The sequence below is a fragment of the Littorina saxatilis genome, linkage group LG16 (genome assembly GCF_037325665.1).
Source record: "Littorina saxatilis isolate snail1 linkage group LG16, US_GU_Lsax_2.0, whole genome shotgun sequence".
Classification (NCBI taxonomy): Eukaryota; Metazoa; Mollusca; class Gastropoda; order Littorinimorpha; family Littorinidae; genus Littorina; species Littorina saxatilis.
In genome coordinates, this window is record NC_090260.1 from 23,620,226 (window position 1) to 23,645,752 (window position 25,527).

Here is a 25,527-nt window from a genome sequence, read left to right on the forward strand (position 1 = left end):
CCGAAAAAAAAGTAATATTCATGACTGGCAATATCCCTTTAAATAGACTCAACACTTACCCCCTTGTTGCAAACGCTGGTAGAAAAATCGTGACAACGCTTGCAAAATTATGATGAAGAGATAAGTTTGTTTTAAGTGTGGTTAGGCCGGCGTGAGGTGACACGGTTTCTGTGTTATTAATGGATCACACATTGTATTAGCAGTAGAACCACCCGCGCAAGAGCTTCGAGAGGGTTCGTGCACACTGTGCTTAGTTCTCTAACTCTTTCTTGCGGCTTGGACAGAGAGGAAAGTTCAGCATGGAGTGGGTATTCCTTCTCCTCTTGGGGAGTATGGTTGCTGTTTCGGCGATGTCAACCAGTCGTAAGTACATTTTTGTTTTAATAGTTTTTAAGTAATTTCTTCACACGAAAAAATAATCTATACACAGAAAGTATACCTGTTGTTGGTATGTGTCCAAGCGGAGGGATGGTTTGTTCCCATGTAACAACCTGGGGAGAGAGCCCCTGGGGAGAGAGCCCCTGGGAAGAGAGCCCCTGGGGAGAGAGCCTCTGGGGAGAGAGGTTTGGACCAGGCCGACGACCCTCAACGAGAAGCTGCATGGACCTGTGGAGGCTCTACAGAAGACCACCAGCTTTATATCCAGAGCTGTGCTCCAAGTGTAAAGGCGATCTACAAGAAGGAGCAGAAAGCCTGACCGGATCTGAGCCGATGGTGAGCCCAATTGTTGACGATCGAGACTTCTCCGGTGAAAAGATCCATTCTCTTCTTTTTTCTTGGCGTTCGCTGGCGCTATTCACACTCAATCGAACTTGGGAGATGAAGGTCGTCGTCTTCTCCAACTCCAGTTGACTGCCACGGAGCTTGGTCTGCAGTGGAGTGGGGGACGGCCACACTTATCAACGATCTATGAAACCGGCCCCAGAACTCCCCACAGACCGGACATCTAGAGGGGCCCGGGTCCTCGAGCTCTTACGACCTCTCAGTGGAATTGTAAAGGTCCCAAGACCAAGACGCCACGCGCATAAAATATGTACCTATGTCATTTTCTAGTGTTTTGAGAAAAAGTGGTTTCTGAACAGTCTGCCTATTTCATTTTAGTTATAAGTTGCAAACTGCCCATATCGAAGAGTTGACAGCGGAATCAGCGAGAGTTAAAGAGCTGACAGCAACGATTTCAATCAGCACAACTGCATAACAACCCCAGAAAGCTTTTACACACCAAACAAGTGTTCATGTATGATAGCGGCGGCCTCTGCTGAAAAGTGCCTAACTCGGAAACGATAAGGGCAGTTTTGCTTAAGTAACCGTGACGATTGTTTTCGATGGTGTGAGAGTTTGTACTCTCTAACACATGATAGGTACCCTTCCAGTAGCTTCCCCTGTAGTCTCACTGCAGAAATGCCTACCACTGAGTTAAGTAATGTTCTTATGAGCGTGACGAAGAGATTTGAATTCCAGCGTTTGGATGGTACAGGGTGACCCCAAAAAAAAGAGTACCCAAACAAAACGTCATAAATTGAACAAAAATAAAGCAATCTTCATAAAATTTATTTACACACACAAGTAGCCTCTGCATGATTTGCACAGAAAATGTTAGCGTTCTAGCTTGTCTTTCAGGAAAGTTATGCTCATTCTACAGAACATGCTCCAAACGCCGCTGCAGGCAAACTTGAACTCGCCGCGCAAAGTTATCAATCACCCGCACACACTCCTGTTGCGAGATTCCGCGAATGGTTGTTGTGATGGCTCTCTTGAGTTCTGTGATTGTCTGTGGGTTGTTCCTGTAGATGTTGTCTTTCCGGAACCCCCAAAGATAGAAATCGCGCTGACCGAAGTGTCTCTGGAACTGTACTTGCACATCTCTGTATGATTTTGTGCGAAAATAGGTCTCTATGCAAAACGTCCGTTGATCATTAGTATAGTTCATTGTGAGAACAGCTTTTATTTCATCCAACCATGCAGTGGATTAGCTTGACTCACCTCAAAAAGAAAGAAAAAAAGTTAAAATTGACAAAGTTATTCAATTTTGTTTGGGTACTCTTTTTTTGGGGGTCACCCTGTGCATTCCTTGCCGACACGTAACCACTGGAGCGCTCATGTCAATGTAAAGCCGACTTTTGGAAGTTCACGGAGTCCTTCACAAAAAAACATTACGGTCATATTGGTTAGATTAGCTCTGTAAATTTGCGTCGGGACAGATCCGGCAGAACATTTTCTGAAAACAGTACCGACGGTACGCATGATACGGGATATATAGTGCGTCCCAGGACCCGCTCTTTGCAGGTTTAGGGCATTTGCGGGACCCCTTCCATGAATTTCTGGTTCGTTTTTTTTCCGGCCTGAAGTGCGTACATGACTGAGGGACTCACAAATAACCAAAGGGAAGTAAAGCGCTATATATGCATACGACATGTGTAATAGAGTAAGCGAGAGTTATTCGGAACCTTTCCCCTGGCACCTGAGAGAATAACAAGCATTGAAAGGAACAAGCGACTTTCATCCTCAAAAAAGGATGATCACCGCAGGCTCATATGCTCATCATTCTCCAAGGCACTCTAACTAACACAGTTATACACAAGAACCAACTTTCATTCTTTTATTTTTGAGGGACGCACAGTTTGGGGAGTCCTGAAGGATTTCAAAATAGAGTCGTGAAATCGACTGATGAACAAATATTCAGGATATCTACTGGAGACATCAGTTCCACTCACGTAATGTGCATGATATCTACTGGAGACATCAGTTCCACTCACGTAATGTGCATGATATCTACTGGAGACACCAGTTCCACTCACGTAATGTGCATGATATCTACTGGAGACATCAGTTCCACTCACGTAATGTGCATGATATCTACTGAATTCAATCATCTGATTCATAGGCTCCTGTCCTTCTAAGATCTTAAAACTTCTGATATTAGGTGGACAGAAGGATTCTGGTTTGTGTGTGTGTGCGTGGGGTGGGGGTGGGGGGGTTGTGTGTGTGTGTTGGTGTGTGTGTGTTGGTGTGTGTGCGTACGTGTGTGCTTGTGCGTGCGTGCGTGCGTATGGTTTTGTTTGTTGTTTTGTTTCTGTTTAGTTTTTTTTGCATGTGACTCAGTATCCTTTGCTGTAATGTGGGACATCAAAACTCAGCATGAGAATAAGAAAAAAAACAGCGTGCTCCTCGTATCATCTGAAGTCACATATAAATTACTAGATGAATACCCGCTTCGCCGGGTACGGCTTCGCCGGGAAGAAGTCAAGCCGAATACCCGGCTGCGCCGGGTGTAAGCCGGCTTTGCCGGCGCACCGCACGAAGGAAGGGAGATAAACGCACAAAACACTGGAGAAGAGTAAAAATAGTATAACGGGAGTATGGATTGAGCGTTGTCGACAGTGACCTTCTAAAAATAGAAACGGGAATATGGATTGACGCCACACGAAGGGAGATAAACGCTGAAAACACTGGAGAAGATAAGGAAGAGTTACTGGGAATGGATCCAGAGAAAAACCAAACTCGGTTCAGCGCTGCGCGCTGAGAGCGCGTGTTGAAATATCTCATCGAGCAGGTTGTGTCCGGGGTCTACCTGAATATGCCCACCAATTTTGAAACAGATCCATCGAGAACTTTGGGCGTGCATCGCGGACACACACACACACACACACACACACACACACACACACACACACACACACACACACACACACACACACACACACACACACACAGACAGACACAAGTCGTATATATATATAGATGTACCTTATTCTGCAAGGCACTCTAGCTAACACTGACGCGGAAAGAAAAGTATACAAGACTCGAGAGGATGAAAAGTCACTTGCTCATTACAATAATTATACGATGTTTGATGGGTTGTTGACAGACCAGCTTTTTTTCTCGGTCCGAGGGGGAGCATATCGTCTTTTGTTTCGTATTTATTGACCAAGGCCGAAACAAAAGTCGATATGCCCCCCCGAGGACCGACAAAAAAGATGGTCTGACAACAAACCACCAAACATCGTTTTTGTCATCATTTTGGTAGTGAGAAAATAAGTGCAAAATCAACACAGGGAGCCATGCTTTGAAACACGAGTTCCGTTTTGATAATACATGTTTTAGGGCCCCAGCACGTTGTTGCAATCAAAGTTGGCGTGTGAAAGCAACTTTCTGTGTTTTGAGTTCATAAAGTGTTGAGATAAGTATGTCAGGTTTGAGGATGCACAGTTATGTAGGTTCCTGTCAGTATTCCACCCCCTCGGTAAAAATTAAGCTTAGTTTATCGAATATGGAAGATACGTTGGGTCAAAGGTCACAGAAGATTTGCATCCCGCAGCAAGGCACGTTAGGTCAAAGGTTACAGAAGATTTGCGTCGTGCAGCAAAGGAAAGAATCGCGATCTTGTTTCCGACTCATTGCCTCTTTGTTTTTCATTAGACCTGTCATTCTGCTTGCTCGGCTTTGTTAGATGTTTGCATTTCTTGTTGCTATGTTCTTTGCTTTGATAAATATCCCCGAGCGTTTCGATTGGGTTTGCTTTTGATTATCCATGTGTAACATGCTTCCTGCAACTATGGGAACCGGGGATTTATTGCATGGGGAACATGAGATTTATTCCCAGCTTGATGTGAATGAAAACTCGTGAAAATGATGACAATGCTTCTTGGTCTCCCAGGGTGCCGGGAGACTGCTCACTGTGTGTTGTTCACGTGCAAGCGTTTTCTTCTTTTTTTTTTTTTTTTTTTTTTTTTTTTTTTTGCCAAGCACATTATTGTGGGTCTTTTAATCAAAAACATGCATCCGTCTACAATGTATCATCATTCATCCTTCAACATTTACCACTCAAGGCAACCTAGAATTTGATATAAATGTTAGCAGTTCATTATTACGACACACCTCCGATGTAAATGGCAAGTATACAAGACATATATTCACAACATTATGACAAAATAAACAGACAGACATATAACATACCATTCGTCCACGAGTAATACCGGAACATAACATGCAGAGTACAATACTGATACAAAGAATATTTGTTATTTGATTATAGCATTAACGTAATAAGTTAAACAATAAGCTAGGATGAAAGTCGCTTGTTGATTTCAGTACCTGTAAATAAAAATAATCTCAGGTGCCAGGAGATTGGTTCCAAACACCTCTCACTGACTATACTTAAAGCGTTTACGTCCCTTTAGGTGGGTTTTGTTAAGGTCTTTTTGGGCGGAAAGAGTATCTAAATGTTCTCAGCATCTCTTAGGTTGGTTTGTCTGCCAGTTGAATTTTTGACTCACATGCGAAGCAAAAGTGAGTCTATGTACTCACCCGAGTCGTCCGTCCCCCCCGTCCGTCTGTCCGTCCGGCGGTCCGGAAAACTTTAACGTTGGATATTTCTTGGACACTATTCAGTCTATCAGTACCAAATTTGGCAAGATGGTGTATGATGACAAGGCCCCAAAAAACATACATAGCATCTTGACCTTGCTTCAAGGTCAAGGTCGCAGGGGCCATAAATGTTGTCTAAAAAACAGCTATTTTTCCCATTTTTCCCATTTTCTCTGAAGTTTTTGAGATTGAATACCTCACCTATATATGATATATAGGGCAAAGTAAGCCCCATCTTTTGATACCAGTTTGGTTTACCTTGCTTCAAGGTCAAGGTCACAGGAGCTCTTCAAAGTTGGATTGTATACATATTTTGAAGTGACCTTGACCCTGAACTATGGAAGATAACTGTTTCAAACTTAAAAATTATGTGGGGCAGATGTTATGCTTTCATCATGAGACACATTTGGTCACATATGATCAAGGTCAAGGTCACTTTGACCCTTATGAAATGTGACCAAAATAAGGTAGTGAACCACTAAAAGTGACCATATCTCATGGTAGAAAGAGCCAATAAGTACCATTGTACTTCCTATGTCTTGAATTAACAGCTTTGTGTTGCATGACCTTGGATGACCTTGACCTTGGGTCAAGGTCACATGTATTTTGGTAGGAAAAATGTGTAAAGCAGTTCTTTGTGTATGATGTCATTGCTAGGTTTAGCTGAAGGTCAAGGTCATGTAAAGGTCAAGGTCAAGCATGTGAGTCGTATGGGCTTTGCCCTTCTTGTTTGACTCATCTGACTATAAAGTGAGTCTTAATCATAAACAGTGTCCCTCTGTGTGGAGGGGCGGCCGGTCGGTCGTTCATCGGTGTTAAAACAAAATTTTGTTGAGGTTTTCTCAGATTTGTTTGAAGCTGGACCTTTAAAAGTGTTCACACTTCTAGGGTTCTATGACATCCCAACATAGTCCAAGTCGGGTTGACCCTCTACAAATCGCAATGTCTCAGCGGAGTCAAATTGGGCTCCGAAATTTGTTTAAAACGTTGAGGCTTTCGCATATATTTTTGAAGGTAAAGCTTTGAAAGTGTACTTACTTTTGGAGTTTGATAACCTCCCGATATGACCCAAATCTGGTTGACCCTCGTCAAATGTCAGGGTCACAACTGGGACGGGTTCGGGTCGTTGAGAAGAAAATAATCGATTTTCAGCAGGGTCGAGCTTGGGTTAAAATGTATCACTATGTCATTTTGTTCCATGTGTATAGATCTTATAAGTAGCAGTAAATGTGTATCTGATACATATAGCTTCATACAAAGGTGAGTCACATTCTTTCATTCTTTCTTTATTTGGTGTTTAACGTCGACCACGAAGGTTATATCGCGACGGGGAAAGGGGGGAGATGGGATAGAGCCACTTGTCAATTGTTTCTTGTTCACAAAAGCACTAATCAAAAATTTGCTCCAGGGGCTTGCAACGTAGTACAATGTATTACCTTACTGGGAGAATGCACGTTTCCAGTACAAAGGACTTAACATTTCTTACATACTGCTTGACTAAAATCTTTACAAAAATTGACTATATTCTATACAAGAAACACTTAACAAGGGCAAAAAGAGAAACAGAATCCGTTAGTCGCCTCTTACGACATGCTGGGGAGCATCGGGTAAATTCTTCCCCCTAACCCGCGGGGGGTAGTGAGTCACATGAGCATTTGCTTTTCGTGTTGCATTTCTTACATGGGATTGTTTGTTTTACTGTTTAGTCATGTATTACTGTACTGCATTAGATGTGAGGACAGGCTGTAAGAAAAGGCGTAGGCTTTAGACCCGTATCCTAGCTGTATCCTTCTGAAACTTAGTTCCATGATCATTATCATCATCTGATGGATGCGCTGTTTGCTGTTGATGCCAGGATGTCCCGGCAGAAGATGTACCAACTGTGCGCCGGGAGCAAAACACACACTGTCCTTCGACCGAGGCACACGATGCATCACTTGCACGTGCACACAGCAAAGTAGGCCATCCCGAGAATTGTTCAGCACAGGCGCTCGGGTGTTTTATTGTTTTAAAAGCTTTTCTTACTTTTACATTGAGTATATACTAAAGGGGGGGTTCGTTATGGGGGTGGGGTGGGGGTGGCTGTGTGAGTGTGTGTGTGTGTGTGTCTGTCTGTCTGTGTGTGTGTGTGTGTGTGTGTGTGTGTGTGTCTGTGCGTGTGCGTACGTGTGTTTGTGTGTGTGTGTGTGTGTGTGTTATCGAAAATCAATTATAACCGCGTTTAAAATGCTGTTCTCGTGAGACTAATGAAACGATTACCCTCTGTTAATCTCTTCCTATCCTAGTGCTCTTTATAGCAAATGTTTGGAGGGGCGTAAAAGCGTACACATATTTTCATTTGCTTTGCATTGCTCTTATTTTTCATTCTTCTCTGCTTTCATCATATCTCGGATTATTGCAGTTCGTCTACCCAACCCATACCCTTCTTCTTCTTTCTGTTCTTTTTCTTCTTATTATTATTCCTATTCTGAGTTCATGGGCTGAAACGTCCTCGAACACACGTTTTCTGCTCAAGTGCATGGTCGTTTACCACCCCCCCCTCCCCCCTCCCCCCCCTCTCTCCCCCCCTCCCCCCTTTCCCCCCTCCCCCCCCCCCCCCCCCCTTTGAGGCAGCCAAACGTCGATTTCGGGGTTTATCTTTTCCGTGCGCATTTGGTCTTGTGCTTGTGAGGGGGGAATTTTTCTTCTTCGTTCATGGGCTGAAACTCCCACGTTCACTCATGTTTTAGCATGAGTGGATTTGTACGTGTATGACCGTTTTCAACCCGCCATTCAGGCAGCCATACGCCGATTTCGGGGGAAGCATGCTGGGTATTTTCGTGTTTCTATAACCCACCGAACTTTGACATGGGTTACAGGATCTTTTCCGTGCGCACTTGGTCTTGTGCTTCAATCAATCAATCAATAGGAAGCTTATATAGCGCGTATTCCGTGGGTACAGTTCTAAGCGCTTGTCGAAGAGTTGTCAACACAGGACTAACAAAGAAACTAACATCTACAGACGGACACGAACCCTATCACACACTAGCAAACCCTGATAAACATACAACAAACAACTGTTTAATAACAATGTACACATCAATAGCTAGGTCCAAACAAAATAATATTATTAAGCACAAAGAAAACACCTCTCACGGAGCACAGCACAAGAATGTCTTTTGGGGCACAACACATCACGTCGAACATGAAAGTCGCAGCCAGCTACGGGAAGAACTGAGTCTTCAACCTACTCTTGAACGCGTCAAGAGAGGGGCTCTGGCGAAGCTCAAGCGGCAGGGAGTTCCAGACGTAGGGGCCCGCGGAGGGAAATGCACGCTGACCAGCAGATGCGAGTTTCGAGCGAGGGATGTGAAGGCGGAGTGGGTCAGCAGCAGAACGAAGGGGACGGTCAGAGGGCTGGGTGTACAGGTCCAGGGAGGATTGAAGGTACTCGGGAGCAGAGTCGTTGAGATACTTGTAGACCAGAGTGGACAGTTTGTAGGAGATTCGGGTGTTGACAGGGAGCCAGTGCAAGGAGCGAAGTAGGGGGGTGATGTGGTCTCGCTTCGTCTTTCTCAACGTCAGCCTGGCAGCAGCGTTCTGGACTCGTTGTAGGCCATGAATGGATGTGGCGGGGAGGCCAGCCAGAAGGGAGTTGCAGTAGTCCAGACGACTGAAGATGAGGGAGACAACCAGCTTGACACAGGCGTCGTGGGTGAGGTAGCGACGGATGGAGGTGATGCGTCGTTGGTGGAAAAAGCAGGTCTTGATGATGAAGGAGATGTGTGTCTGCATGGAGAGAGTGGAGTCGAGAAAGACGCCAAGGCTCTTGACAGCAGGGGAGAATGGAACAGTCGCATCATCCAGCTGGAGGTCGGTCACAGTGAGGGAAGCAATCTTCTGTCGTGTGCTTGCGTCTACACACGAAGGGGGATAAGGCGCTAGCAGGTATGCACATACATTGACCTGGGATATCAAAAAAATCTCCACCCTTAACCCACCAGGCAGCCGCTGCCGGGATTCGAACTCCGATTAGGAGGCCGATGTTTTACCACTGCGCCACTTCGCCCGTCGTGAAGGGAATAAGGCACTAGCAGGTCTGCACATTAGCTGACTTGGGAGATCGGAAAAATCTTCATCCTCTACCCACCAGGCACAACCGGAATTCGAACACTCATCGGCGCCCGGCATCTTAACCACTAGGCCACTGCGCCCGTCGGATTGCTGTTGCTTTTTCTCCATTGGGTCTGCTTTGTGTTTGTGTCCTTCCTTTTGTGGCTTTCGTCTCGGCCGTCAGCATTTCGTCTTCCGACACAATCGTGACAGCCTTGACAGGGAAAAAAACCGGGACAATAATGTATGTATCGCTATAAATCTCAGCAATGCTAATTAGTTAGAACGCAGCCCGTGACCGCCCAAGGTGATTTGAAGTTCGCTGAAACAAGCCCTTGGCAGTCAATTAACAAATTTCAACGACTTGAGAGAACCATTTGCGAACGTTCTGCGCGTGTCTGTTCTCCTAGTTTTAGCTTGTGCGTGTGATGACGGTCGCAGTGGCGTGGTGGTAAGACGTCGGCCTCCTAATCGGGAGGTCGTGAGTTCGAATCCCGATCGCTACCGCCTGGTGGGTTAAGAGTGGAGATTTTTCCGATCTCCCAGGTCAACTTATGTGCAGACCTACTTGTGACTTTTCCCCCTTCGTGTGTACACGCAAGCACAAGACCAAGTGCGCACGGAAAAGATCCTGTCATTCATGGTGGAGTTCGGTGGGTGATGGAAACACGAAAATACCCAGCATGCCTACTCAACGAAAGCGGAGTGAAGCTGACTATGCTTTCAGAGTATAGTGTGGGGAACCCAAATGGGCAAACGAGCTCACACGTAACCAGAAAAATTCTGGAACGCTGAAGAAGAAGAAGAAGAAGAAGAAGAAGTTAGTGTGTGTGTGGTTTTGTTTTTTGTTTTTTTAATTGTTGAAGACCCTTTGTAGCTCCCTCAGATAAACTAAGATTGCACTAGACCTGAGATTATACGATAGAACATGAGATTTCTCGAGATAACATGAGATTTCGCGAGATAACATGAGATTTTACGAGATAACATGAGATTATACGATATAACATGAGATTTCACGAGATAACATGAGATTTCGCGAGATAACATGAGATTACACGAGATAACATAAGATAACATGAGATAACATGACATTTCGTAAGAGAAATCCTTACCTTTCTTTATAAGCGCAGGCAGAATTCTAGATAATGTCTGTAAAGATATTGACAAACATGTTATTTTTAAGTCGAACTCATATTTACAGTCGACGTGTAAAACACAACCAGTTAGAGTTACACGTGGGGGAGAGAGACGCTTGACGCTTTGACGCTTTGACAGTTTATTGTCTTCAGCTAATTAAAGCCATGTCGACAAAACAGTGGTAATACACGCAATTGAAAATGAACATATTTACATGAAATATTAGAAATGAACGTATTTACACGAACTATTTACATACTTTCTCTAGCACGGTATCCTTGCCAGGTAATGTCCATAGTTTTTACTGAATAGTTCCGCTCGAAGGCACAATCACTGTTTACTTCACTGATATTTCCTCTACATCATTGAATAACCCGCTGCATCTGTCTCGAAAAAGATTTAGCCCATGTAAATGGTACAGGCTTTGATGAAAGTCAGAAGCGAAAGTCGTGCATCATTGATCTCTTTAAAATAATGTCTGTTTTGCACAGGTCGCCAGGTGTAGATGGTACTGAGAACTGTCTTTTCTATATCTAGCAGGTACCTATCGTCTTGCTTGAAAAACCAGTGTACGACGGCATGTTTCCCGTGGTCTTTCTCTACAAGAGCACAGTCCAAAACCAATACAATGTCGTCAGACTCCAGCAGGACGTGTTTCTTGCCATGTCGGGAGTCTAACACTACTTTTCGAAAAGCGTTGTTTCTGCCGGAGTCCTTCAGTCTTCGATGTAGTGACCTGTCTTTGATGCTACCTACAGTTTCTTGTATGTTGTCCAGGTCATAACCAGCCAACGAAAGAAATTGTTCGTCTTCATTTCCCCTACTCTCGTCTGAACACACCGTGTCACACTCACTCCTGTCAGCTGTTTCGCCAGTGTCAGTGCATTCAGGCAAAGGAATGTTGGTGTCCGTGCTCCCATTGTCGTGGTCATGATTTGCACGTGCAGATGGAGACGGGGGTGTGTCGCTCTCCAATGTCACATTTCTTGTCCGTGTAGGCCTACTTCATCAGTTGATTCGATAGTCTGTTTTAATGATGGTGGCGAAACAAAAAGTGATGGTGAAAATGAACTCGCCTCTCTTTCCGCAACGTGAGATGTTTCGTGTCGTTGCTGGGCTCGTTTTCGGTTCCGTCGAAGCTGGCTTGGTGGTTTCCGTCTGTACGAATTTAAAGTTTGGATGATTAAAGAGATGAGGATGATTATAATGATGCTTTGGATTTCCAATTTGGTTTGGTTTGGGAGAGAGAGAGAGAGAGAGAGAGAGAGAGAGAGAGAGAGAGAGAGAGAGAGAGAGAGAGAGAGAGAGAGAGAGAGAGAGAGAGAGATCAAATCAAATCAAATCAAATCAAATCAAATCCAAAAAAAAATAATTTTAGGAGGGTTGTTTCACACGCAATACAAACGAGCTTTTTTTTCTACCAGCCCTCGGGACTACTCTAATCACATAAACACACGGACATTCATATAAAAAAACAAGTCGCGTAAGGCGAAATTGCTGCATTTAGTCAAGCTGTGGAACTCACAGAATGAAACTGAACGTAGTCCGCCGCTAGTGCAAAAGGCAGTGAAAGTGACGAGCCTGTTTGGCGCGGTAGCGATTGCGCTGTGCTTCATAGCACGCTTTACTGTACCTCTCTTCGTTTTAACTTTCTGAGCGTGTTTTTAATCCAAACATATCATATATATATGTTTTTGGAATCAGGAACCGACAAGGAATAAGATGAAATAGTTTTTAAAACGATTTCGGAAATTTAATGTTGATAATAATTTTTATATTTTTAATATTCAGAGCTTGTTTTTAATCCAAATATAACATATGTATATGTTTTTGGAATCAGAAAATGCCGAAGAATAAGATGAAATTGTTTTTGGATCGTTTAATAAAAATATAATTTTAATTACAAGTTTCCGATTTTTAATGACCAAACTCACTCATTAGTTTTTAAGCCACCAAGCTGAAATGCAATACCAAACCCCGGCCTTCGTCGAAGATTGCTTTGCCAAAATGTCAATCAATTTAATGGAAAAATGAGGATACAAAAAGCCGGATATGACGTCATCAAAGGTATTTATCGAAAAATTAAAAAAAACGTCCGGGGATATTATACCCAGGAACTCTCATGTCAAATTTCATAAAGATCGGCCCAGTAGTTTAGTCTGAATCGCTCTACACACACACACAGACAGACAGCGACACACACACACACACACACACACACACACACACACACACACACATACACCACGACCCTCGTCTCGATTCCCCCCTCTATGTTAAAACATTTAGTCAAAACTTGACTAAATGTAAAAAAAGAGAGAGAGAGGGAGAGAGAGAGATAGAAAGAGAGAGAGAGGGAGAGAGAGAGATAGAAAGAGAGAGAGAGTACGGGGAAGGGAGGGGGGTCACAATACCAATGAAGAAGCAACGTACACATGTATTTTCAAAAGATGTACGCTCTTTTCAGATGAACAGCAGGAGAGAAAAAAATCAAATAAGTACATACAAAACAATATTGATTGCTTGTTTTGATTTTACCTTAATTATGTAACACCTGACCGCGGTTAGCTGAAAGAAATGCGTTGGCAACATCGCCTGATGATCATGAGTCTGGTTTTGACATTTTAATGATCGTGGTGCGATCACACGATGTGCGCATTTGAAATTCAATTTTGACACAGTTATTGCGTGGCCTGATAAGAAAAGGGGGGTTGTATTGGGGAAGGGTGTCTCCCTAACACCACAGACACAGAGGCAGACACAAACGTACTCACTCACACACACTCACACAAACACACACACACGCACACAAACACACACACACACACAGCTCTTTCTGTCTACTTCCTCCCCCCCCCCCCTCTCATTCTCTCCCTCTCCCTCCCTCTCTCCCTCCTTCCCTCACCCCTCTCTCTCTCCCTCCACAACCCCCTCTCTCCCTCCCTCCCTCCCCAACCCTCTCTATCTATCTCTCTCTCTCTCTCTCTCTCTCTCTCTCTCTCTCTCTCTCTCTCTCTCTCTCTCGTTCTCTCCCCCCCCTCTCTCTCGTTCTCTCTACTTTTCTGTTTAAATGTATTTTGAAGCACCGACAGCAGTCGCAGTGATCGACGCAATCCCTACATGTCAGAACGGCACTTGCCCAATCGACTGTCTCCTGGGCACAGAGCGCTTTAACGACACAGACGGCTGCGAGAAGTGTGTATGTAAACGTAAGTATGATAAATTAGAAGAAAAACATCCCAAACAGTTAGACTGTTTCAGTTAAATAAATTTTTAAAAAAATTAAAAAAGAAAGCCCCTCCTTCGACGCCCTGAGACGCAAGACATGGCCCAGTCCAGTGGAGGCCCACGAGAAGCTCGGGAGCCGGTATCACTAACTGAAAAAACTCTGCCTGAACAATTCTTCTCATTGCGGTCAATGCGCATGCGCTACAATGGGGAGATTAATCAGGTCGTTAACAACCTAATCCTAATCCTAACCCTAACCCTAACCCTTGGTTCGTTCGGTCAAAGGGTCGCATTTTTTAAGTCCAAGATTGGCGCATGCGCATTGACCGCAACGAGAAGGATTGTTCAGCAGAGGTTTCAGTTCGTGACACCGGCAACGTCGCTGAGGCGGACTGCGGATCTCGCTCTACAGACCAGATTTAAGTTTAAGCTTGGCTGGAAACGCAGAAGAAGAAGAAGGGGAAACAAGACTACATTTAAAAAGATGTTATAGTTAATGAAATGTTTAATTCAAGAGACAAAGCAAAACAAACACAAGTAGGGGAAGGGTACCTACTATGGACCACTTTTTTGTTTCATACTAATAACTATCTTGTTTACTTCCAAAGAGTTTCATGTTGTGCTTGGTAGTTGTTCTCTCTTTAGTTAACAGTAAGGCCTAATTTGAGCGAATTAGCTTTGATAGCCATTCTGCAAAAAGTAATTAAAGACACAATCACAACTTGTCCATTCTAGAAGCATCGGCGCCTTCACGAATTATTATAAAAAGCTCACTATACTTTACAATAACACGATACAACTCAGTGTGCGAGTTAGACTTATTCAAAACTGCATCAGATTATTTGTTTTCGTTTGATGATAACATGATTTGAAGCACAAAAAGAAACGATGAAAACTTATCAAAAAGAGAGAGAGAAAAAATGGAATTATTAGTTTTCACGTGGAGAAGAATGTTTGATATTTTTTTCAAAAGTTTGAGAGCTAGTTATAGACTATTTTCAGCAAGCTTCTTTCTTCATGCATGACTGCAACCAGTAGTTTATTTGTTCTTTTCCTCCATTTGTTGAAGGTGGTCCATATTAGGGGGCTTACATATACTTTGAGATTTTGCCATTATCTTTGATTTGCGCCAGAAAGTCGGGACCAAAATTGCTAAACATTTAACAACTACAGTCTTAGATATCATACATGTGTGGGTGGGTTTTTTTTAACAGCTGTGTGTTACCCGTATCCTCAATTCGTCGTGTATCGCATCGCATCGGAGTTACCCGTATCCGCGCTTTACAATTATTACCAATGAAGAACAATACATCATTTCAAGACTTTAACATTTATATTCTAGAGAAATGAGAACCAAAACAATTAAAAATGTGTGCTTTCATAAAAGATTCCTTCCTTCTGATCAAGAAGCAGACACGGATCTGCCCAGAAAGGTCTCCTCAAACTGCGCATGCGTGTGCGTCCCTTCGCCTGGTACTATAAGCCGAACAACGTACTAGATATTAATGGAAGGGATCCCGCGACGACCTTAACCTGAAAAGAGCGGGTCCCGGGACGTACTACATAACTTTTATCCGTTGTCATGCGTGCTGTTGGCACTGCGGTTTTCAGAAGAAACTAAAGTTCTGCCAGATCTCTACCGACGCAAATGTACGAAGTGAATGTAACCGAAATGACCGTAACTTGTGCTGTGAGAAGGGCTCAGAGATTTTCTTAAATGTGGCATTACATTGACATGAGCGCTCCAGGGAGTATGTGTCTGCAAAGAATGTGTCCCATGAACGCTAGAATTTAAACCTCCTGGTCTTGGGACCCTCTACAGTTCCACTCTGTACATTAACGTTGTGGGTCCTGGGACCCTCTATAGTTGGTGCGTCTGTGGGGAGCTGTGATTTGCTACTAGTACTACATCAATATACTGATTTGGTGGACGAACAAACAAATACTATTGAGCACACGGCTGTTCCCAGGGCTTAAATTTTTGCCTCTTTAGCTGCAGGCAGGCTGAGCTACTTTTAGCACTCGTCCTTTCCCCACAGTAGAGATAACACAGCACTTATAAATTCCATCTCCCCGTAATAGCCCGAAAGCATCTGGGTATTACAAGCAAACGAGCTTTACTGTGTGCTGGCTGCAGCTGTTGGTAGCCATGGCCATGTTGGGTTTGATGCGTGCATGCCTGGTTTTCTCCTGTAGATGGGTGTCGGCACAGAAGGTCTGCCCGCTGTCCTCAGCCAACATGCTCCGTCTTCATGGCAGCTCAAATTTTTTATCGAGGTTCTCTCCTCTAGATCCGCCGTGTTTCGCCTAGGGGCTTTCGCTGCCTAGTTGATAGGGTCACCTCGTAGAGGATGTGGTCATAGACCACGCACGGTCGGTCTTGGGATAGGGAAACGTTATGCTAGTCCGGAGGGATTACGCCACAATGGCCACCTCGCGAAGACCCAGGGTCCTAGACTAGGGAGGTCCAAGGGGGAGCACCGGGAGGGCTACCCCTCTACCCGCACCTCCAACACAATCCCTTCCCCTGGTAGCTTCATCCCCAAGGAGGAAACAAAGCTACCTGCAACACCCCCTTGGTAGCGAAATGATTCTCTATGCGGTGGCTATTTTTAACTCGCCCCTTCTACAACTAAGATAACAGCTGTGAGCAGGACACGAAGACTCATCTTGGATGATGCTTAGTCTGAAACAAAAAAGCGGAGACTTACCCGAAGCAACCTTTTATTTTCTGTTCAGTGTGCCCGAACGCGACGTGCCCTGATTCCTGTATCCATGGCTACGAGAACAGCACTGATCAGAACGGGTGTGAAACCTGTGCGTGTACACCTTACGGTGAGTTCATATTGTAGTTTAGGGCATGGTTGGTTGGCTGGTTGGTTGGTTGGTTGGTTGGTTGTACTATTTTAACGTTCTCGACCGGACATAGTCCTTTGATCAAGACTGGTTTTAAACAGAACAAACACACAAACACACACATTGTTACAGGGTCGCCTCGAAAGTATCTGTAAGAATCTTAAACGAAATGAGGCAGAGTGTTGTTAAGATATCAAATAACCAAAGGGAAGTAATTGCTTTTTATGCATACGACATGTGTAATAGAGTAAGCGAGAGTTGTACGAATCTTTCTCCTGGCACCTGAGAGAATAACAAGCATTGAAATGAACAAGCGACTTTCATCCTCAAAAAATGATGATCGCCACAAGCTCATAATATGCTCATCATTCTCCAAGGCACTTCAACTAACCAACTACGAAGGCTTGGTTTATCATGGCATGGGACCATCCCTTTAATTGGAAACCTACCAACATTTAACAACCTGGCTACTCTTTGTGAAGAGTGGAAACTTTTCTTTATGAATACATTTCTTGAACGCCATTTGTGGACTGTGTCGTTATCGTGACATATAATGATTGTACATGTATTGATTTTGTTATTGGCATCATCATGTAGTCATGTGAAGTTATCCTCATGGACAATCGGGTTGCTTTCTCCGTGGGGAAAGCGAGCTGCCACACAGTATGGTGCTACCCTTTTACATTTTGTCAAGTTTTTGACTAAATGTTTTAACGTGGAGGGGGGAATCGAGACGAGGGTTGTGGTGTATGTGTGTGTGTGTGTGTGTGTGTGTGTGTGTGTGTGTGTGTCTGTCTGTGTGTGTGTGTAGAGCGATTCAGACCAAACTACTGGACCGATCTTTATGAAATTTGACATGAGAGTTCCTGGGAATGATATTCCCGGACGTTTTTGTAAAAGTTGAGGCGGCACTGTCACACCCTCATTTTTCAATCAAATTGATTGAAATTTTGGCCCAGCAATCTTCGACGAAGGCCGGACTTCGGTATTGCATTTCAGCTTGGTGGCTTAAAAATTAATTAATGACTTTGGTCATTAAAAATCTGAAATTTGTAAAAAAAAAAAAAATAATAATTTTTAAACGATCCAAATTTACGTTTATCTTATTCTTCATCATTTTTTGATTCCAAAAACATATAAATATGTTATATTTGGATTAAAAACAAGCTCTGAAAATTAAAAATATAAAAATTATTATTAAAATAAAATTTCCGAAATTGATTTAAAAACAATGTCATCTTATTCTTTGTGGGTTCCTGATTCCAAAAACATATAGATGTGATATGTTTGGATTAAAAACACGCTCAGAAAGTTAAAAAGAATAGAGATAACGAAAAGCGTGCTATCCTTCTCAGCGCAACTACTACCCCGCTCTTCTTGTCAATTTCACTGCCTGTGCATCGAGCGGTGGACTGACGAGTATACGCTCTTGCTGTAAAAATGCAGTGAGTTCAGTTTCATTCTGTTAGTTCGACAGCTTGACTAAATGTTGTAATTTCGCTTTACGCGACTTATTTTTCTTTTTTTCTGGCATGCGTGTGTTCGTTTCCAAAGCCTTACAATTTCGCTGTGACCTTTGGATCTTGTCGTGCGCGTTGGGGTGTAAGCACACCAAAGCAAGTCTGCACAAAGTTGACTCTTGGAAATAAATACCTTGACGAACCCGGGATACGAACCAAGCCGATAGCGACAAACTGGTTTCAAAGCTAAAGCTACCGACTGAGCTATATCTCCCCGCACTCAAAAATGAAGATCTCCTTCGGGCATCGCTTGCAGTCGAACATGACAGCAGAGACGTGCATATGTATGTAAGAAGTAACAATCTTAGCGGGGAAATAGCTCAGTCGGTAGCGGCGCTCCCCACTTTCGGCGAGGGATTTATTTCCCAGTGTCAACTTTGTGCAGACTGTCCTCGGTGGCCGAACACCGCCGTGTGCACGCATGCGCACGATAAAGAACCCAAGTTCACAGCAAAAGTCTCAGGGCTTGGGAACATGAATACACGCATGCAGGAAGAAAAACAAGTCGCGTAAGGCGAAATTACTACATTTAGTCAAGCTGTGGAACTCACAGAATGAAACTGAACGCACTGCATTTTTTCACAATGACCGTAGTCCGCCGCTCGTACAAAAGGCGAGCCTGTTTAGCGCGGTAGCGGTTGCGCTGTGCTGCATATAGCACGTTTTTCTGTACCTCTCTTCGCTTTAACTTTCTGAGCGTGTTTTTAATCAAAACATATCATATCTATATGTTTTTGGAATCAGGAACCGACAAGGAATAAGATGAACTTGTTTTTAAATCGATTTCGGAAATGTTATTTTAATCATAATTTTTATATTTTTAATTTTCAGAGCTTGTTTTTAATCCAAATATAACATATTTATATGTTTTTGAAATCAGAAAATGATGAAGAATAAGATGAACGTAAATTTGAAGATGGCCCTAAATACCTCAAGGAACTGCTCGTCACATATGACAATCCCTCTGACTACAACCTCCGCTCACGCGCTGACAGTCGCAAACTGGAAACTCTCGAGCGAAGCTTGCCTTCTTTTGGAAATCGCTCGTTTGCTTCTGCGGCTGCCATTGTCTGGAATTCTCTCCCTTCCTCCGTTCGCCATTCTGCTTCTAAGGACTCTTTCCGCAGTTCCCTTAAAACGCACCTTTTTCGCGAATCCTTGTAAATTGTCCTTGTCATCTTTATAGACTGTTAGAGGTGAAGTTAGATTTGTTGTTTGAATGTGTCTTTATTGTATAGTTGCTTCAGCTTTGATTGAGCTATAGGGTTCTGTATGAAATTTGCATTTAGTCTTTCTTTTTCTTGCTGAGTGTATGTACAGTCCGGAGAGGAGACGGACATGGTGTGAGCTTGTCCAGGGGGGTATATGAACATCTCAGTGGCAGGGGGATGGAAGCACTTGTTAATGAGTGGGAGTGTGTATGCGCGTGGTGTGCACGAGGATGTATGCACGTGAGTGATATTTGTAAATGTGTATTATTATAATATCATCTTTGTATTTATATTATTGAAATTGTTATATCTCGATGTACAGCGCTAAGAGCATAGTTAAATTTGTGAAGCGGCGCTATATAAGCTATCTTTATTATTATTATTATTATTATTATTATTTGGATCGTTTTATAAAAAAATAATTTTAATTAAAATTGTTGGAATTTTAATGATCAAAGTCATTAATTAATTTTTAAGCCTCCAAGCTGAAATGCAATACCAAAGTCCGGCCTTCGTCGAATATTACTTGGCCAAAATTCCAATCAATTTGATTGAAAAATGAGGGTGTGACAGTGCCGCCTCAACTTTTACAAAAAGCCGGATATGACGTCATCAAAGACGTTTATCCAAAAAATGAAAAAAACGTCTAAGGATATCATACCCAGGAACTCTCATGTAAAATTTCATAAAGATTGGTCCATTAGTTTACTCTGAATCGCTCTACACACACACACACGCACAGACACACACGCACACACACACACACACACACACACACACACACACACACACACACACACACACACACACACACCACGACCCTCGTCTCGATTCCCCCTCTATGTTAAAACATTTAGTCAAAACTTGACTAAATGTAAAAATGGGTAGCGCCGTATACTGTATGGCAGCTCGCCTTCCCCAGGGAGAAAGCAGCCCGAATTTCCATGACGGTAACCTCACAGGACTATATGAAATCTTATCCTTTATCCATATCCTTCCCCTTATCCTGTTCATGCACAGTGTGCCCAAACGTGACGTGTCCCGACTCTTGTTCCCATGGTTTCGAGAACAGCACTGACCAGAACGGGTGTGAAACCTGTGTGTGCACACCTTACGGTGAGTAATCTTCACAAGTTAAAGACACATCAATCAATCAATCAATCAATGAGTCTTATATCGCGCATATTCCGTGGGTACAGTTCTAGGCGCTCTGCAGTGATGCCGTGTGAGATGAAATTTTATACGGCCAGTAGATTGCAGCCATTTCGGCGCATATTTACCTTTCGCGGCCTATTATTCCAAGTCACACGGGTATAGGTAGACAATTATTAACTGTGCCTAAGCAATTTTGCCAGGAAAAACCCTTTTGTCAATCGTGGGATCTTTAACGTGCACACCCAATGTAGTGTACACGGGGGGAGGTTCGGACACCGAAGAGAGTCTGCACACAAAGTTGACTCTGTGAAATAAATTTCCGCCGAACCTGGGATCGAACTCACGCTGACAGCGGCCAACTGAATACAAATCCAGCGCGCTACCAACTGAGCTATATCCCCGCCATGCGGCGATGTTATTACAGTATTACCTGGCAAACCAGTACTATCTGGATAGCAGTGAACAAGTAAGGACTTCTCCCTGAACGAAACTTCTTTTGCCTTTGCGAGCTGTTTTAAAGCGTCCCGTACACAGGTCTAACATTGTAGCCGTATGCGAAAACACACACACGCACCGCCCCTGTACTGGCTGGTAGCGTGTAGTCTTTCACCCACACTGACACAGTTGTTAAGTCAATATCGCTATCCGGCTTTTCTTTTCGTGTTGACTCACTCTCTCTATACCCCCCTCCATCTCTCTCTCTCTCTCTCTCTCTCTCTCTCTCTCTCTCTCTCTCTCTCTCTCTCTCTCTCTCTCTCTCTCTCTCTCTCTCTCTCTCTTTATCTGTACTCTGTGTGTGTGTGTGTGTGTGTGTGTGTTGGGGGTGGGGGCTGGTGGAGGGGGGACAAAAAGGAAAAACGGAACTAAATCACTACAATGCAACACATTCAATGAATGATAGTTTGCCACAATTGCATATATATGTATACCGGCTTACATTCTTCTCGTCCTCTTTGTCTGCAGCAAGTCCTCTTTCGCCACAAAACGCTCCTAGCAGGGCACAGATGAAAAATAGCGACACGTGCATTTTGCAGCCGAACTTCATGACGCGCGCGTAAAAGGGGAATCCCCGGGAGTTCCTCATTGCTTGAGAAAATTATATAAAAATGTAAATGTAACGAAACGCGAAAATGTGGCAGTTTGTCAGTAGGCTTGATATTTATCACTCGTATCATAGGAGTATTTGAAGTGTCTTCCACAAGCAGCGAAAGTGCAGAAATGGCTATTTTGACCCATTTGACCAGATAATACTGGCCAACCAGACAGTACTGTAACTGTGTCTTTGACACATGCGGCTATAGGTATAAAACGTCACCCGGTGTCACGAACTGAAAACTCTGCCTGAACAATCCTTCTCATTGCGGTCAATGCGCATGCGCTAACATGGGGAGATTAATCAGATCGTGAACAACCTAATCCTAACCCTAACCCTAACCCTTACCCTAACTAACCCTTACCCTAATCCTAACCCTAATCCTAACCCTAACCCATGGTTCGTTCGGTCAAAGGGTCGCAATTTTTAAGTCTAAGATTGGCGCATGCGCATTGACCGCAATGAGAAGGATTGTTCAGCAGAGGTTTCAGTTCGTGACACCGGCCTTGTTTATTTCACATAAACTCCATACTGACTACCCCCCCCCCCCCCCCCCCAAGTGCTGCTGGTTGAACTTCAGACATCGTATTCCACTCATGGAGTCTAATTCGTGATGGAAATGTTGACGTTTTTTGGTATTTTGACTTAGTCAATTGCTTCAACGCAATATCTTTCTTTTCTGAGGAATGCAGCTACCATAGGTTGAACGTCACCGGCCTTATTTATCTCACATAAACTCCACTGATACTGACTATCCCACCCCCTCCAACGTGCTGCTGCTCGAACTTTGGACCTCGCATTCCACTCATAGAGTCTAATTCGTGATGAAAAACGGTATTTTGATTTAGACATTTGCTTCAACGCAAATTCTTTCTTTTCTCAGGCAAGGGACGTAATCACTCGGTGCGTTTTTGAATACATCGAATTTTGGTGTAAAATCTATCGAAGTTTATTCCAAATCCGCTTCAGCTGCAAGATCTTGACCATGCTTTTCTTCCTCTAGATAATTGTACCTCTTGAAATTAGCGGGGAAGCATTCAGCTTGGAGTGGTTTTTTTTTTTAAGAAGCCCGACTGACGACAGTCCGTCCAGTGTTAACAATTTTAGAACACTCTTTGACTGCAATTAATGTTCCTAGGTGGTCAATTCAAGCACATCATTTTTAATATCCATGTAGGTAAAAAGATGGCGTACGGCTTTGGACAAAACCGGGGAAACCATGCTGTAACTTTCTGAGCCTGCATTTTGGAAAGCTTATTATTTTGTGAAATCATCTACGCATGCGCAATTGTTGTCAAAATTCGTCGAAATTCACTTTATTTGTTATATTTAGCTGCGCAGGAATCTTCAATTACCAGCATGCGGATATAAGAATGAGAATCTTCCCATACAATAGTTATCTGTTTCCATAGTACCAGAGACAGGATACTTCTTACATTGTGCCCGTTTACAACTTAAAACCACCCAAATGAGAAACCTTGTGTGTCTCACAATTACTCGCCCGTTTGTCTGCCTGTCTGTTCATCTCAACGCCTATCCGCGTGTTGGTCTGAGACGAATTCCTTTGGGCTTGTGGACCGAAGCAATCGCAGTGCGCTTTTCAAAATTCCATTTCTTGGGGCCGGCAGTGCAGAAAAGCGCACGCAAAGCGTCACGCGAGCAGCGTTTTCACGTGATCACGGCACACTAGCACTGTTTTCCAAGATGGTGGCGGTGTTTTAACTGCGATGGCGTGTAGCGTGTAACGGTCTTCTCGGCGTGGTTTCTCGACGTGAACCGAGGGATCCACTGCTTTTGAAGGTTTATGACCACCCCAGCTAACATTCCCATCATAACGACGTTCTGGCTGACAATTCACCCCAGCTAAGGCCTAAAAAAAAAATAGGTGTGGTTACGGTAACCCGACCTACCCTATTTTTTGGGGCCGACCCTATAACTTTTTATTACATTTGTCAAAAAAATACAAAAAAACCCAAGTAAACGAGTGCAGAAAACGCAATGAAAGCGAAAGCGCCCGAGTCGCACACTTATTTCCCTGTCAAGTAGGTTTAATTTGTACACATTAGAAAAAAAAGTAAAAACAAAAAAAAAACTGATTGCCTACCTACCTACCCTATTATTTTTGGCTATGTTACCGTAACCACACCTATTATTTTTTTTGGCCTAACATTCCCATCATAACGACGTTCTGTCTGACAATTCACCCCAGCTAACATTCCCATCATAACGACGTTCTGGCTGGCAATTCACCCCAGCTAACATTCCCATCATAACGACGTTCTGGCTGACAATTCACCCCAGCTAACATTCCCATCTAAACGACGTTCTGTCTGACAATTCACCCCAGCTAACATTCCCATCTAAACGACGTTCTGTCTGACAATTCACCCCAGCTAACATTCCCATCTAAACGACGTTCTGTCTGACAATTCACACCAGCTAACATTCCCATCTAAACGACGTTCTGTCTGACAAATCACCCCAGCTAACATTCCCATCTAAACGACGTTCTGTCTGACAATTCACCCCAGCTAACATTCCCATCTAAACGACGTTCTGTCTGACAATTCACCCCAGCTAACATTCCCATCTAAACGACGTTCTGTCTGACAATTCACCCCAGCTAACATTCCCATCTAAACGACGTTCTGTCTGACAATTCACCCCAGCTAACATTCCCATCTAAACGACGTTCTGTCTGACAATTCACCCCAGCTAACATTCCCATCATAACGACGTGCTGACAATTCACCCCAGCTAACATTCCCATCTAAACGACGTTCTGGCTGACAATTCACCCCAGCTAACATTCCCATCTAAACGACGTTCTGTCTGACAATTCACCCCAGCTAACATTCCCATCTAAACGACGTTCTGTCTGACAATTCACCCCAGCTAACATTCCCATCTAAACGACGTTCTGTCTGACAATTCACCCCAGCTAACATTCCCATCTAAACGACGTTCTGTCTGACAATTCACCCCAGCTAACATTCCCATCATAACGACGTGCTGACAATTCGCCCCAGCTAACATTCCCATCTAAACGACGTTCTGTCTGACAATTCACCCCAGCTAACATTCCCATCTAAACGACGTTCTGGCTGACAATTCACCCCAGCTAACATTCCCATCATAACGACGTTTTGGCTGACAATTCACCCCAGCTAACATTCCCATCTAAACGACGTTCTGTCTGACAATTCACCCCAGCTAACATTCCCATCTAAACTACGTTCTGTCTGACAATTCAACCCAGCTAACATTCCCATCTAAACGACGTTCTGTCTGACAATTCACCCCAGCTAACATTCTCATCATAACGACGTTCTGGCTGACAATTCACCCCAGCTAATATTCCCATCATAACGACGTTCTGGCTGACAATTCACCCCAGCTAACATTCCCATCTAAACGACGTTCTGTCTGGCAATTCACCCTAGCTAACATTCCCATCATAACGACGTTCTGGCTGACAATTCACCCCAGCTAACATTCCCATCATAACGACGTTCTGGCTGACAATTCACCCCAGCTAACATTCCCATCTAAACGACGTTCTGTCTGGCAATTCACCCTAGCTAACATTCCCATCATAACGACGTTCTGGCTGACAATTCACCCCAGCTAACATTCCCATCATAACGACGTTCTGGCTGACAATTCACCCCAGCTAACATTCCCATCAAAACCACGTTCTGGCTGGCAATTCACCCCAGCTAACATTCCCATCATAACGACGTTCTGGTTGACAATTCACCCCAGCTAACATTCCCATCTAAACGACGTTCTGTCTGACAATTCACCCCAGCTAACATTCCCATCATAACGACGTTCTGTCTGACAATTCACCCCAGCTAACATT

General features: G+C 43.7%; 1 protein-coding gene across 2 annotated transcripts in view; it reads left to right on the top strand.

Annotated features, from left to right (window-relative positions):
• The first annotated feature begins 202 nt into the window (after nucleotides 1-202).
• Nucleotides 203-25,527, top strand: part of LOC138950625 (kielin/chordin-like protein) — an 84,972-nt gene continuing 59,647 nt past the window's right edge. For both annotated transcript variants that reach the window (XM_070322332.1, XM_070322333.1), the window contains exons 1-5: nucleotides 203-363; nucleotides 7,223-7,324; nucleotides 13,683-13,808; nucleotides 16,567-16,662; nucleotides 20,435-20,530. In XM_070322332.1, coding sequence (XP_070178433.1) covers nucleotides 300-363; nucleotides 7,223-7,324; nucleotides 13,683-13,808; nucleotides 16,567-16,662; nucleotides 20,435-20,530 — 484 coding nt within the window. In that variant the 5' untranslated portion in view covers nucleotides 203-299. The remainder of the gene's footprint in view (nucleotides 364-7,222; nucleotides 7,325-13,682; nucleotides 13,809-16,566; nucleotides 16,663-20,434; nucleotides 20,531-25,527) is intronic.